Here is a 14,213-nt window from a genome sequence, read left to right on the forward strand (position 1 = left end):
CTTTATTCTATGAAAGCCTTTGTATCTGTAATTAATCTGTACTTGCTTTCTTAGCTCATTTATTGGTTTTGATTTAAGCGATTTGGTTCAATTTCAATAAACGATTTTGATTTGAAATTAACACTCTTAAGGGACCAACCGGTTTAATGCCTTGGTTCAAAGGGGGTATATATGTCATTTCAATATAGCATTACCTGCTCTAAGCAACCGGAAATCACACCTGAGAAGTTCCCACAAAAAAAAAAACAGAGGAGATGGCTATTTCTCTCTCCTCCCTCACGTCTTCCTTCTCTTCTCTATCGTTCTCTTCCCAGATGTCTCAGACACCATACAACCTATGCTTCTCTCGAGCCAAATCTTTCCCATTCTGCCTTACTTTCAAAACCCTAGACCTCGTCATAGCCGCCTCCGGTGCTGCCGTCGCTTCGCCGGTTGATTTGGAGAAGACAAACCTTGAAAAGTACATTAAGTCCAGGCTCCCTGGTGGTTTTGCAGCTCAGACAGTAATTGGAACCGGTCGACGGAAATGCGCCATTGCTCGCGTCGTTCTACTGGAAGGAAGTGGCAAAATTATTATCAATTACCGTGACGCCAAGGTACCAACTACTCTACTGTTTTCCTTGTCATTGTCATTAGGGTTTTTGTTTTCTTTTTCCTGGAATTCTGTTTGCTGCAAGTTTTTAGGTGTCTGTCATGGACTAAAAGAGTTGTGTCTGGTGCCTGGACTCTAAACCCTGAACTCGTTACTATCAGTTCTTTCGGTAAGTTAGGTCTAAAGTAGTATCTGTATATAGGTGTTATATTGATGCACCTCACCTCTAAGAAATCTTATAATTGTCAAATTGAACCTAGACATGACTCCTTCTTGGTCATAATAACTCCGCACGTCGGAGAAGCTTACAATCCTCAAATTTTAGCTTGTCATTACACAAAGCCTCAAGAGAAATAGAAAAGAAACTCAAAGAAAGCAGCAGAAAAGCTATTGCCAATGCAAATGTGTTTGATTTCTCATAATAGGGAAACAACAGAAATGCACTTGCTGTGACTGTTGGAATCTTCTGTGATACAGAAATTCAATATGTAGGAATCAGCTGCAAAATCACTTATAGGAAACAAACTCCATTCTCACAAGTCTACTGGTTGATTGTAATCCTAGATCCGTGAAGTCAGGGCTGACATAATCCAAATGTTGTTATTGAATAAGACAATAACAAAGCATTAAAGGACAATCTGCCAAATACAAAGCACAGAAGAGATGAGGAGAGCTGGGGAGAAGAGATTAAAAGACAAAACCTTGTTTTTAAAATAAACTATGAGAACTAAATATTTCTTTTGAACAATCATTATGTCATGTCCATGTCCTCTTTATATATTAAATTTTCAAGTTTCTCAATGCCACATTCATTGCATTCTGTACTCATGTGTGTGTCACATTCATATGATATACTTCCATTCTCAATGTATAATTCATTTCCACATAGTGTGAGTGCCATGTTCTTATCCATCTTCATTACTGCTATGGAATATAACATCTTAGATCCAGCAATTTACAGGATGGGTAACCCTTTAATTAATTTGTCGTGATAATTCAGAGAGTTCAATAAAAAAAATTGTATAAGGAAGGATCCATGAAGTATGCGATTGATAGTTATCGGTATTATCCATGTTTCCCCCCAGCTGGTTAATCCATCATTTCTAGCCTTGACTTATGATGCTATGATTTCCTTGGGATCTTTTAAGTTGAGACTTTGAGAGCTTGAATTTTTTTCACATCATTGTAGCTGAAGGATGTAGGTAAAAGTTGCAGGCTTGTTTAGGCTTATTTACCTAGAGCACATCCATGATCATTTAGGCTAAAAAGATGAAAGAAAAAGGATAGAAAGTGTACAAATTCAATCTGTTTTCGGTATGACCTAGAGAATGGATCCTTGAAAAAAAGGAAAACAACAATCTTCAGCCACCTATTAGTAATGCCTATTAAATGTTACACTATGTTTAAACTAGCCTTAGCCTCCACATGCAGTGTTGTCCATGCAATTTTTCTAAAACTGAAAGTTATTTTATTCATCTAACTATTTACAGTAATGCTAGAGTGCATGACACTGGACAGAGGTGAAAAAGTCAATGTGGCACTAAATAATGCAAATTCTGTATTATAGCAGTTAATCATGAATGAGAGTGTTGTAGTCAATCACCATTGCAGTAGTGCTTAAATTTGAACATTCTTCTTCCAAATTATATTGATAAGGCCTTACATATCTTCTAAAAAAAATAAATCTTTTTCTTTGATCAGTTTTTTCGTGGTTTTGTTATGATTGGATCCTTGATGTTGGATCCTTGATGTTGTGCAGGAATATCTTCAAGGAAATCCATTATGGCTACAATATGTCAAAATCCCAATGGTAACTTTAGGATATGAAAATAGCTATGATGTGTTTGTTAAAGCTCATGGGGGTGGTCTTTCTGGTCAGTCCCAGGCAATCTCTCTTGGCATAGCTCGGGCTTTGTTGAAAGTAAGTGAGAACCACAGAGTGCCTCTTAGAAAGGAAGGCCTTCTAACTAGAGACTCAAGAGTGGTCGAGAGGAAGAAAGCAGGTCTCAAGAAGGCTCGAAAAGCTCCACAGTACTCAAAACGTTGAGGTTGGAACTCAGTATACTCATCTTTGTAGATTTTTTTGGGCCATGTTTGTTTGGCTACTCAAACATTTATTCTCCTTGGTATGTTCCTTTGGTTGCTCTGTGATTTCAATCTGGACTGTGATTCTGTCTCTTGTAGTAAATGTTTACTCTGTAAAAATTCTTAGTTTGTGTACATTGAAATAAAGGTTTTCCCTTGAAATCTTCAAACATGCCACAATATGTTGGTCTGGGAGGGCCTTTTGTGGGTACATAATATATGCACCATAGTGTAAGAGCTACTAGTGCTATTTTAGTAACGTGCACCTTTTATATGTTAAGAAGATCGCTGAGACAGAGATTTTCAATACATTTTCAATGCAATGCAGATACTCTTCCCCCCAAAAAAACTGATTCATGCTTAACTTTATGAGAAGCCATTTCTTTCTGCTCGTTAAAATAAATCATTGACTGTCCAAAGTACAAAAAAGAAGGCCGTAGTGCCAGTGTTTTAGAAGAGAAGTGCTTGGCAGTTTCCTGGACCAGTTTTTAAGACTGGTCTCTAGCACAAAAAATGCACTGTTAATTTATCTATTGTCCTGAATCCTGGTCAACCAATTAATCCCAGCTGATAGTTTTCCTATGCTGAAAATTGGCATGGTCAGATGATGCACAACCATTTGAACTCCCAAGAGAGTTTTTCTATACTGAAATTTGGCATGGTCAGATGATGCATAACCATTTGAACTCCAATTTTCCTTCGGAGCCTCTTATTCAAGTGCTTTCTTTACCTTTCAAATGAACTAGTTGGGATGAATAGCTAAGAGCATGTCAGGCATAAACAATCTCATTGGTAAAACCTTTCTTGATTCAGCAAATGGGAAGTTGTCACATTTTAGAACTAGAGGGCGGCCGTATATTGGGGTCACAATATTTTGCATGACCTGTCTGGCAATTGTATCCTACCTGAATTTAATTAAGATCAAACAAGAAAGCTCTGCCCAAATCTTGGTCTGGAGGATCAGATTCAACCAGTTTGGATCTGGGGCTATTCAGATGATGTCACCTGGTTGTGCAGGATTTTGAAATGTTCCGAGTAATGCCTGATGGAGTTTGAGTTGAGGACTAGCTTAGTCAGTTTTGGTTGTGATATTTACTAATATGTTTCAAGCTCATTTTTTTAGATGCTTCTCATGAATCAATTTGCGACCTTTCTGATGGATTCAATAAGAATAACTCACTTTCTCATCTCTGCCACCAAGTCTTCAGTTTGACTAGTGAAGGATCTTGTTTTCCTCCTTGTCCATTTAAATTGTGGGGAAGGGGTCGGGTTCTGGGTTATTCAGATTTAGAGTTTAAACAGCTATCAATTAAGATCTTGTGTTATTTGGGACCAGAGGCATTGTTAAGATAGAATCAGAATGAAGCATTCTATATAGGGATGTAAATGGATGCCGAAAATCTGTGTTCGAACCTGTTTAGGGGTTCCCGAATCTGAAATTTTGGTTTTCGAAAAATATCATCCGCCCAAAAGATAATTGGATTCGGATTCAGATTTGGATAGTTTCATTCGGATTGGATAATATCTAGATAATTAACTATCCGATAGTAAAATGTGATTAGTTTAATGTTTTTGTAAAAGCATATGATATTATATTACCCTTATTATTCATACTTTTATAAGGATGTATAATTTGGTAATTGGAGTCGGTAATCGGAAATCCATCATTGATATAGGTTAGATTCGTTTACTAATTGGGTAGTTGGATTGGATAATACCTGGATATCCGATAAACTCTTGAATTTGGATATGATATTAATTTTTTAAATTTCGTCGGATCTCAAATCAGATACAAATATGTCATTCGGTAAAAGGGATTCGGATTCGAATAATAGTAAATCCGATCCGAATTCGAATTCATTTATATCCCTAATTCTATACACCGCTGAGAAGGGTAAAATAGAAATAGAAAATATGGTGAAAACTAATTTGACACCTCTCTTGGTGTCATCAAGAATAATTCTTTTTTTCAATGAAAGTAAATCCTATCATTCCAAAGGGATAATGATAATTCTTGAAAATAACATAATAATGATAAGACCTTTTTTCAACAAAAAATAATGATAAGTCCTTTCAAAATATTTTAAAATTAATTTTTTTATCTCTAATTTAAATAACTTTTAGGAATAAAACAAAGATAATTAAAAAAAGATTATAACTTCTCACTTAACCACCTTGATGACAAACTAAGTGTACTCATAAATCAAATATGGGAATATTGACCTGTCAATTATCTTTTTAAAGTCTTCTATTTTATAGAGTGTATTTTGGCAGTAGCTTAATGTATTCCCACCAATTTTGCACCCTACCTATAGATAGTTAAGGTTGTAGTGGAAATAACCACATTTACCAAAAAAAAATGTAACGAGACCCGGGTCGCTCTGCCCTGATAGGAACTCTCCCACCTTCTTAAACATTTATCAAAAACAAATTCCCTCTTACACTACCCTGGTAGGAACCCTCTCCCTATAAATGTAGAATTTTTATCTCCTCCAATTCTGACACCCTCCAATTCCCTGTCCAGGCAGTGGATAAGTGGTCATTTCAGCTCCTATGTGAGGGATTGGAGGGGAATTGGAGGGTGTCAGAATTGGAGGTGATAATGAGGAGACCCGAAAGGGGTTTATTAAAAGGCTAAAATTGAAATTTGACATGGAGCTCAACAAAATTTAATCACATCAGCCTCGCACGTCGCTCTAACCGGTGGGCCTGAAAGAAAGGTTCCTTCACGGGGCCAAATAGTAAATAACATTTTCCATAGGACCCGTTTTCCTTCACCCACACCGAAGGATCTTTTGTTCACTACTTGGCTTGAGGGTGCTTGGGTGGGTCCATGTGACATTTTCAATCCCATACTGTGGAAGAAGGGGAAACTGATCCTCTCCAATTCCCTAAAGCTCGGTAGTACGGCAGTGCCATGTGGAGATGCCAACAGGTGGCAACTCGGACATTCAACAGTCGAAACACATTGACTATGTTGAGCTCGGACCGTTGGATGTCCGAGCTATCACATGTCGGCATTCCCACCTAGTACTGTCGTACTGCCGAGCTTTAGGAATTTGAGAGGATAATAATCCGAAAGGAGGTGAGGGAGTAATTAAGAGTTACGATAGTGGATGATAACTCCTCCACAAGTGAAGAAAATTTTACTTTTTCTTTTTAAGGAAAAAGTTTTCCTCCACCCATAGAGGACAGTCAACTAACCATAGGTGGAGGGAAACTCGTTCCTTTCTTTAATGGGGAAGAAATCGTTGTTTGATCGTGCCTCATTTGCACCAACATCAATGACTAAATGAGGTTTTTCAATTATTATTAAGAAAAAAAATAAGGTTTTTTAGTTCATCCGGGGTTGAGCGGTAATTCCACGTGCTCCTGGGTCTAAGTATTTTTTCTTTCGATTTTACCTCTTTGATCCCCGTAGGGTTCAACCACCCATCTAGGATCATTATTACACACCCTATTATGGTTGTCAGAAATTTGTTCCGATCTATGTAAGTTTTTAATTCACCCCAAAAATATAAATTAAAAATCTTCCAAACATGAGAAGCGGTGATCTACCTGACCAAAGGAAGTTTACCATATCAACTCAATCGGAATTTTAAACGAACATTGACCTGTCAACCTAATGAAGGAAGAAGTGGGCCCAATATAATTTTTTTATTTGGTAAGAGGCCCAATTCAATTTAAAGCAGGTATATATGACGCCTATAAAATGAATTTATTTTAGAGAAGAGAGATTGTATTGTGCATGTGCACTTGACTAATTTACCCCTCTAATGTTAAATGGAAACTGTGAATAATATATGACATAATAATGAGATGTTTCAATAATGCTTTTTTTTTTTTTTTTTTTAGTAAGATGATTTTCGTTTCAATTTAAAAAGTGATGGGATGCCAATTGAATGATCATGATCCAATTGATTAGACCACAATGCAATACAATGAATACGATAGATAAGGGTATTGAGAGGGCAAAAATGTCAAAAAAACTATGTAAGGATATGTAGTTTGATAAAAACCAAACCCAATTTTGAGTAATCTTGTAAAGAAGAAAAAAAAATAAAAAAAAAAATCGTTCTACGATACACCGCGGTAGAAAACCACTAGGATTAGAATCTTTAAGATGGTTAAGTTAAGGCCATATCTCTCTTTCCATTAGAGTAAGGGGTGGGTCAGGGTCACCTGCACGTTTGACGCGTGAACGGGTATAACTGTTTTCTATTTTAAATTTTTTTTTTTTTTTAGTAAGAATTTCAATTTTAATTTAGAAACACACAAAAGGAATGGAAAGAAAAAGGCAAGAAGCTTTTTAATTAAGGAGCCGCAAAGTCTTTCCTGAATTGTTTAGGGTTAGTTACCTTTTTAGTAGCCACTCAGATGACGGGGTTACTAGTCTTTTAGTAACGGTGCGATATATTCGCCGTTAAATAGATATCGTATCGGACCCACCAGTTTACCCCAAATCTAAAATATGAGATTAGGAATTAATGTGAGATTAATATTACAAGTCTTATATATTCCATAATCCATATCCCTATTTAAATACTCAATTAAATTTAAATAATTAACCCTTTTTTCCTCGCTTCATATTCCTTTCCTTTTCTTCTGCGTTTTCTCACTTCATATTCCCAAATCCCAATCGGTTTATTTTCCAACTCTTTTTCTGTTTTTTTTTTTTTTTTTTTCCCATTTTTAATTATTTTAGTCTGTTAGGAAGCTGAACTCAGTCACACCCAAACTTCTTCGCAAAAGAGAAACTACTATTTTTACTAGTTCTTCTTTTGCTTCGTTTACAAGTTCTTTCTTTCTTCTACCAGGGAAAAACCTACAAGAATCTGCAGCGATCATTCCCTAAAATTTACTCATTCTCTGTAATCTGATAGTTCTAAATCCTTGCAATCGTGAATTTCTCTATCGCTTATTTCTTGATCATTGTCTTTTATCTGGTTTCCTTTCGATGGAGGATTACATGAGCAGTGACGAAGATGATTATGACTCATTCGAAGAACTTGAAAATGACGAAGATGATACTCACTGGCAGTCTAAGAATGTTTCTTCTTGTCAGGTAAGATTTTTCTCTCACTTTATTTTAATCCTTTTGGTGTAGGATTATCATTTTGTTGGTTTGGTAGGAAAATTTGTATGATCTTGGATTTTTGTTTTGTTTCACTTGTTCTTTTTCCGAAGGAACTGGAATGATTATGAATGAGAATAAACTGAATTTCTTATTAATCCAATGTTGATGATAAGAATAGGTTCTCTTTTTTTTTAAGGGATATGTATAAAGATTGGGGATTGGTTATTTCAGGCTTCTATTGATTGAGCTAGTTTTATTGTGTTTGATAGTTGTCACAGAACGGTTTTTTAGGGAAGGATTTCAATGACAACGACATGTCGTGCTCTTTAGTTGGTTAAAGGTTTGAACTCTGGGATTGGGAATGTTATTTTCTTTGGGAGATTAAATTGCAGAATGTAATTCATTTGAAACCTGTTGGCTGAACTGTGGTTTTCTTTCTCTCTGGTGATTATTCACTTAATAGTTCTCTTTAGCACTTGGAATTTCTCTTGTTCAAGAATTAATTAAAATAGATGGCCGGAATAGCAATGTCAACAAGTGCAAACGAGACCTCTGTCTTGACAGTGAAACCCTCTTTAGAAGACATAGTTTTACTATCTGAGAAAATTTAACCTGAAGTAGCTTTGACTGTATTAGACACAGTATTGAGTTTGTTTAGTTTCCTTTGTAGTTTATTAGCTGACTCAAGCATTGAAGAAAATACTATTTGGATCAAATTTATAGCTATTATTAGTTTTCTCGTTACAGACTTTGTTAATTTGACTCTTGTCTTTTGCAGGTGATCACAAAGGAATCCCTTTTGAGTGCACAGGTATATTCCTTGCTGTAATTCTTTTCCTTTTTCTGTAGTCATATGGAGACAATGACATGATTAAAACTATTTTCCTGTGTATATATTTTAGTTATGTCTAAAGGAGTTTAACATACGGGTTTAAATCTATGCAGAGAGAAGAGTTGCATAGAGTAATGGACTGGCTAAAATTGAGGGAGCAACATGCACGGACTCTACTTATTTTCCACCGGTGGGATGTTGAGAAGCTGTTTTCAGTGCTTGTAGAGAAGGGGAAAGATCGATTATTTGCTGAAGCAGGTGTCAGAGTGGTTGAGCAGAAAGCTGATTTCTCCCTTCAGTCCTCATCAACAATAATGTGCAATATATGCATGGATGATATTCCTGCCAATGTGGTCACGACAATGGACTGTGGCCACTGCTTCTGCAACAATTGTAAGTTGTGGTGGTTTCTTACACCAAAATTACAAAATAATGGCATTACAAAAGATATATGTTAGAAAAGTTGTAATAGTGACTCATAGATTGGTAATGCTGCTATGATATGAGTTTCCTTAATGGTCTGTGAAAAAAAGGTATTCTACATGGACCTAAACATCTTTGATGTGGGAGCTCAGTTCCAGTCTAAATTTTGTGGATTATCATCCATATCATCCTTGACCCATGTCATATGTTTCAGCCCAAATGTATTACACCATGTGGCACAATCAACAGTTGTATTTTTGTTAAGATCTAATCTACAAGGAAAAAGATTCAATATATGGTGGGGCCATGATTAGTTTTGGTTTGAAAAAATTTGACGGAAGGCCAATCTACGTGGTCCTCTAATTATCCCACGGTCGGAATTGCCATATCAGTTTCCACTGGTTAACGGCTGAAAGTGCATGAGGAAATCCACTAGATGGTGGGCCACACGATTGAGATGGGAACCAAATTTGACATCTGAACAATCTGAGGGATGGTTTGTCCATCCAGCAGTTGGATTGACCATATCAGCCTTGCACAGGCTCAAGATTAAAAAATGGAGGGCTGTGTAAATAATTTAATATCAATGGCTCTGTTTCAGTATTTTTTTTCCTTTTTATCTTGAATGTGTAAGGAAATTGACATAGTTAATTGACATTGTTATTTCCTGTAAAATATTGTCCTATAGTAATCTCCACTATGCATTAAAATACAGGGTTTCATTATTTGTATGCAATTCTTGTAGGCTGGACAGAGAATTTTATTTTAAAGATACAGGAGGGTCAAAGCAGACGCATTAGGTGCATGGAGCACAAGTGCAATGCAATATGTGATGAAGCCATTGTCAGAAATCTAGTGAGTGCAAGGCATCCTGATCTGGCAGAGAAATTTGAACGTTTTCTTCTAGAGTCGTATATTGAGGATAATAGAAAGGTTAAATGGTGCCCCAGTGTTCCACATTGTGGTAACGCAATACGTGTTGAGTATGATAAGTTTTGTGAGGTAGAATGTGCATGTGGACTACAGTTCTGTTTCAGTTGCTCATCTGATGCACACTCACCTTGTTCATGTCTGATGTGGGAGCTTTGGATTAAGAAGTGTAAAGATGAATCGGAAACAGTTAATTGGATTACGGTCAACACAAAGCCTTGTCCAAAGTGTCACAAACCCGTGGAAAAAAACGGTGGCTGCAATCTAGTTAGCTGTATTTGTGGACAAGCATTTTGGTGAGTTCTTTAACGATGGCTTCTGTTTCAGTGTTGTGCTTATGTAGATTGTTCAATTCTTCTCCAATACTAATTTTTGACTTCGGTATGAAATGTTCATCTTTGTAAAGGATCTGATAAGAATGAAGTCACAAACGTTGCATATGTGCAATAACAACGTAATCATATTAGCTCATGGTATATGTAGGTCTTTTACATAACTCTGGGTGGCTGTCAATCATTTGTATTTCTTGCCCCCAAGATGCAACTAAGTGTTGGTGATGCAGGAGAAGATCTTTGGACCGGGCCGAATCCATTTGGGAAAATATTCCAAGATGAACTGGGTCCCAACCTTGTTCTGGTTTAGTAGGATATTTTGGGATTTATTTTACTTGGGAAAGAGATTTAATCTTTTATTTTGGGTAGCTATTAGACATGTAGGGAAATTTCCAATTTAAGTTTTATTGAGTTTCTATTGAAGTACTTCGGAGCCTTTATTTTGTGGGTTTTATAAATATATGTGTAACCCAATGATGGGAGTAGATTTGATAATGAAAAGCTGAGTTGAGTGTTTGCGTTGAAGCCTGCGTGGCTGATTGTGTGAACTCCCCCCTCCCCCATGCTCTCTCTTTCTCTCTCTCTCTCTCTCTCTCTCTCTCTTCCTTCTTCTTCTTCTTCTTCTTTCTTCCCTTCCCAGCGAGACCCTTCCATCCCAAATCCCATGTTCTGCGTACAAACAGCCCTCGCATGTGTGGGTTGTTGTCTCTAATTTTCGCCTATTTCTTCCTCATATGTCGGCAATGGGTTGTCTATCCATAGACGACCTTAACCTCTGAATCTAAGATCTGAAACCTTTCCCTGTGGTGGAATATCAAATCTGATCTCTGTTTCATCACCTGTCTTGGTTTCAGCAGCCCTTTATCTCCTTCATAGTCATCAGTACCAACTTCCCCTTGAGACAGCAGGCTCAACTGAAGCATATAGGAGTTATCTCCTTCTCAAGGTGGCTGGATTCCTGCCATTTCAGTTCATTCCCAAGGTAGAAGATGATACTTCCTTTTGCCCCTTTTGATTAAACCCTTTTACAGCTCAAGTTCCAAAATTACCCGTCCTTTGTGTCCTCCCTTTATTCCTACCCAATAGCCTTTTAAATTCTGCCTAATTACATCCCTGCCACTCCCCCTGGATAACTTCAGTTTATTACAAAATTGCCATCAATTTCCTTGTGACTTAGGTAGTTGGTACCTGAGTGGGCCCATAGTGAACCCAATAGGGGTTTTGTGACCCGGGTTCCGCATCAGTTGGGTCTCTCTTGGCAACAGTAGTTGACCCTTCTTGTCAAGGTCTATGTCATTAGGAGTATCACTAATGCCAATGATGTTTATTTCTATTTGGTTTCCCCATTTGAATATTTAGTCTGTTTAGCTACAAATACTGGGTATGTGTTAGTGTGTTGCTGCTCTTGAGTTGTTTCATCCTCAATACGGACTTCCAACTACTGCACACATGATAGTATAGTGCTTCTCTTGCTTAATCAGTAGATTAATTTACTAAATTGATATAAAGCTGACCATGCGATTTTTTTTTGCTGTCTTGATGCAGTTGGCTGTGTGGTGGAGCTACTGGCCGGGATCACACATGGTCAAGTATTGCTGGTCACAGTTGTGGGCGGTACAAAGAAGACCAAGAGCTGAAAGCCGAGCGTGCCAAACGAGACTTATATCGATACATGCACTATCACAGCAGATATAAAGCTCACACAGATTCCTTTAAGCTTGAAACCAATCTCAAGGAAACCATTGAGGCTAAGATCTCAATTTTAGAAAACAGAGAATCAATTCCGAAAGACTTCAGTTGGCTAACAAATGGGCTCAACAGACTCTTCAGATCAAGACGGGTGCTCTCATATTCTTACCCATTTGCATTTTACATGTTTGGGGATGAACTCTTCTGGGGTGAGATGTCAAAGGAGGAAAGGGAGTTGAAACAAAACTTATTTGAGGACCAACAGCAACAGCTTGAAGCAAATGTAGAGAGGCTCTCTAAGTTTATAGAGGAACCCTTTGATTCATATGCCAATGGAAAGGTCATGGAGATAAGGATGCAAGTCATCAATCTTTCTGCCGTCATTGATAAACTTTGTAAAAAAATGTGAGTGACATCATTTGAAAACCCTTTCAATTGGTTTTTTTTAATGAGTATTCAGTTAGTCAAACTGACAACATTAGCAGGTATGAATGCATCGAGAATGATTTATTGGGCTCCCTCCAGTCAACGATCCATAATATAGCTTCTTACCAGTCAAAGGGTGTTGAGAAGGCATCAGAACTTTCTCCTTGTCTGAGTTCCAAGGCAGATGATAGTGATACCTTTCTGCAATCAGATTCCAACATAAAAGGTACTGGTATTTAGAATCCTTTGATGTCCTAATTACTGTTCTTTTTTACCTTGACATGGCTTTTTAATTAATTCATCATGATTACTTTTCTCTCAATTTTAGTTTAACTGGAAGCGAACCACCATGTCTTTCAAAAGCTACTGACACATGCAATATATAGGAGGAATGGCGGAACCTGGTAGGCCCTCCTCTAGCTCCCCAAATTTAAATGGTAGTGGCTGCTCTTCTCGGAAACGTGCTAGAAAATCTCTTGGAGATGGCCTCTTTGATCTCAACTTGCCTGCTGAAGTAATTGACAAGAGCTGATTTAGTGACAGCATATCACTGCATACTCAAAAAGTGTACAGTTCTAACTTGAAGAATACACTGCATTTCTCTATCATCCAATCCCAAGGCATCCAGCTTGTCCACTGATCAACACCCTTAAAGAGGTGATTTGATGCCCTTTCTTTTGTTTTTAATTTTACATTCTTATTCTGTACATGCCTTCTCAGTTCAGGCAAATGTGCATAATTGTTATGTATATCCTCTGCCCAAGGCTTGAATTAATATACTAAGCAGCTCTTTTAGACAGTTGCATGGGTAACGATTTTTGGCATGCTATTTTCTCAAAGCTCAGCCCCAGTCAACACATTCTATTGAACTGCAGGAAGCCACCACAACTATTGAGGCCACTTTCCATATCCTGATCTTTAAAATCTTGCTTTATGGATGTAAGAGCACATTAAATCTAGTTCAAACTCTAAGTTCTTTATTTAAATTTTTTTTTTCCTGAGGTTATTAGGAGTTGGAATATTCGTGTTCAATAATGATTTCTTTCTGAGGTTATTAGAAGCTCAATATTCCTGTTCTGGGAATGACTCATTTCATTTGAATAACTCTTATGGGAGATTTGATATTTCATGTATTTGTTTGTATAGCAGAGAAGATAAATGTAAATTCATGAAAACCTATCTAAAATGGCATGGGAATCTGACAAAAAAAGGTTTTGCCTCTCCTGATTTCAATGAAAGATGTATCTTTTTGAAAGGAAAAGAACAAATGGGAAATTAGTTAGGCTTTGCATCATTGTTATATGTGTGAATGCTAACATGAGGGAGAAGTTTTCCTTGTGTACAGGACTTCAAAGCACTTATCTAGTGGATATGCCTCGGGCAATGAATACATCAAAGCACCAGATTGTTTCTTTGGTGTCAAAGTTGTAGATATAGATGGCCTTTGTATCCTGTAACAGGGTGGAGTAGGATTCATCATGGGACATCCGATGCATTATAATCCAAGGTTCATTATGTGTGTTTCAGCTGGGTTATCAAATCAAAAGGTGGAAAAATGCATTGATGGTTATGTATACATACTCTGCGGGTAAGCCTTATATGGATAGGTCCCATAATATACTTCATTCTTTTTCTGGTGTCAAGGTAATAGCCATGAATAATAATCAATTCTTTTGAGGAGAGGAAGAATGGGACCTGTTTTGAGACATAATGCATTGTAGAGATATGTTCGTAAGTCAGCTTAGACTTAGGCATGCCGTCTGCGTCCTGACACAGGGGTATGTGAAATGACTCCACACCCTTGGTCATTTCAGGGGTGTGGTCAAT

At 37.2% G+C, this 14,213-nt stretch overlaps 2 protein-coding genes across 5 annotated transcripts; both read left to right on the forward strand.

The window, feature by feature from the left end:
* The first annotated feature begins 254 nt into the window (after window positions 1–254).
* LOC122662171 (30S ribosomal protein S9, chloroplastic-like) lies at window positions 255–2,719 on the forward strand. Its single transcript, XM_043857740.1, has 2 exons — window positions 255–596; window positions 2,352–2,719. Exons 1-2 carry the CDS (start codon window positions 255–257, stop codon window positions 2,637–2,639), a joined length of 630 nt encoding a protein of 209 aa, XP_043713675.1. The 3' UTR covers window positions 2,640–2,719.
* A 4,764-nt stretch (window positions 2,720–7,483) lies between these two features.
* LOC122662186 (probable E3 ubiquitin-protein ligase ARI2) lies at window positions 7,484–13,185 on the forward strand. Of its 4 annotated transcripts, none has more exons than XM_043857758.1 (7): window positions 7,484–7,742; window positions 8,533–8,565; window positions 8,700–8,979; window positions 9,755–10,235; window positions 11,817–12,365; window positions 12,446–12,612; window positions 12,773–13,185. In XM_043857758.1, the coding sequence occupies exons 1-7, from the start codon at window positions 7,635–7,637 to the stop codon at window positions 12,916–12,918; spliced, it is 1,764 nt and encodes a 587-aa protein (XP_043713693.1). In that variant the 5' UTR covers window positions 7,484–7,634; the 3' UTR covers window positions 12,919–13,185. The 4 variants fall into 4 exon arrangements, with proteins under 4 accessions (XP_043713693.1, XP_043713694.1, XP_043713695.1 ...); XM_043857759.1 differs by having other exon boundaries at window positions 12,785–13,185; XM_043857760.1 differs by having other exon boundaries at window positions 12,446–12,615; window positions 12,715–12,989.
* The last annotated feature ends 1,028 nt before the right edge of the window (window positions 13,186–14,213 follow it).

Source organism: Telopea speciosissima, chromosome 5, assembly GCF_018873765.1.
Source record: "Telopea speciosissima isolate NSW1024214 ecotype Mountain lineage chromosome 5, Tspe_v1, whole genome shotgun sequence".
Lineage (NCBI taxonomy): Eukaryota > Viridiplantae > Streptophyta > Magnoliopsida > Proteales > Proteaceae > Telopea > Telopea speciosissima.

Excerpts from the sequence above, each read along its gene's own strand:
- LOC122662171 (XM_043857740.1), top strand. The coding sequence starts at position 255 with ATGGCTATTTCTCTCTCCTCCCTCACGTCTTCCTTCTCTTCTCTATCG. Across the intron at positions 597-2,351 it reads TCAATTACCGTGACGCCAAG|GAATATCTTCAAGGAAATCC; the intron begins GTACCAACTACT and ends GATGTTGTGCAG.
- LOC122662186 (XM_043857758.1), top strand. The coding sequence starts at position 7,635 with ATGGAGGATTACATGAGCAGTGACGAAGATGATTATGACTCATTCGAA. Across the intron at positions 8,566-8,699 it reads AATCCCTTTTGAGTGCACAG|AGAGAAGAGTTGCATAGAGT; the intron begins GTATATTCCTTG and ends AAATCTATGCAG. Across the intron at positions 10,236-11,816 it reads ATTTGTGGACAAGCATTTTG|TTGGCTGTGTGGTGGAGCTA; the intron begins GTGAGTTCTTTA and ends GTCTTGATGCAG.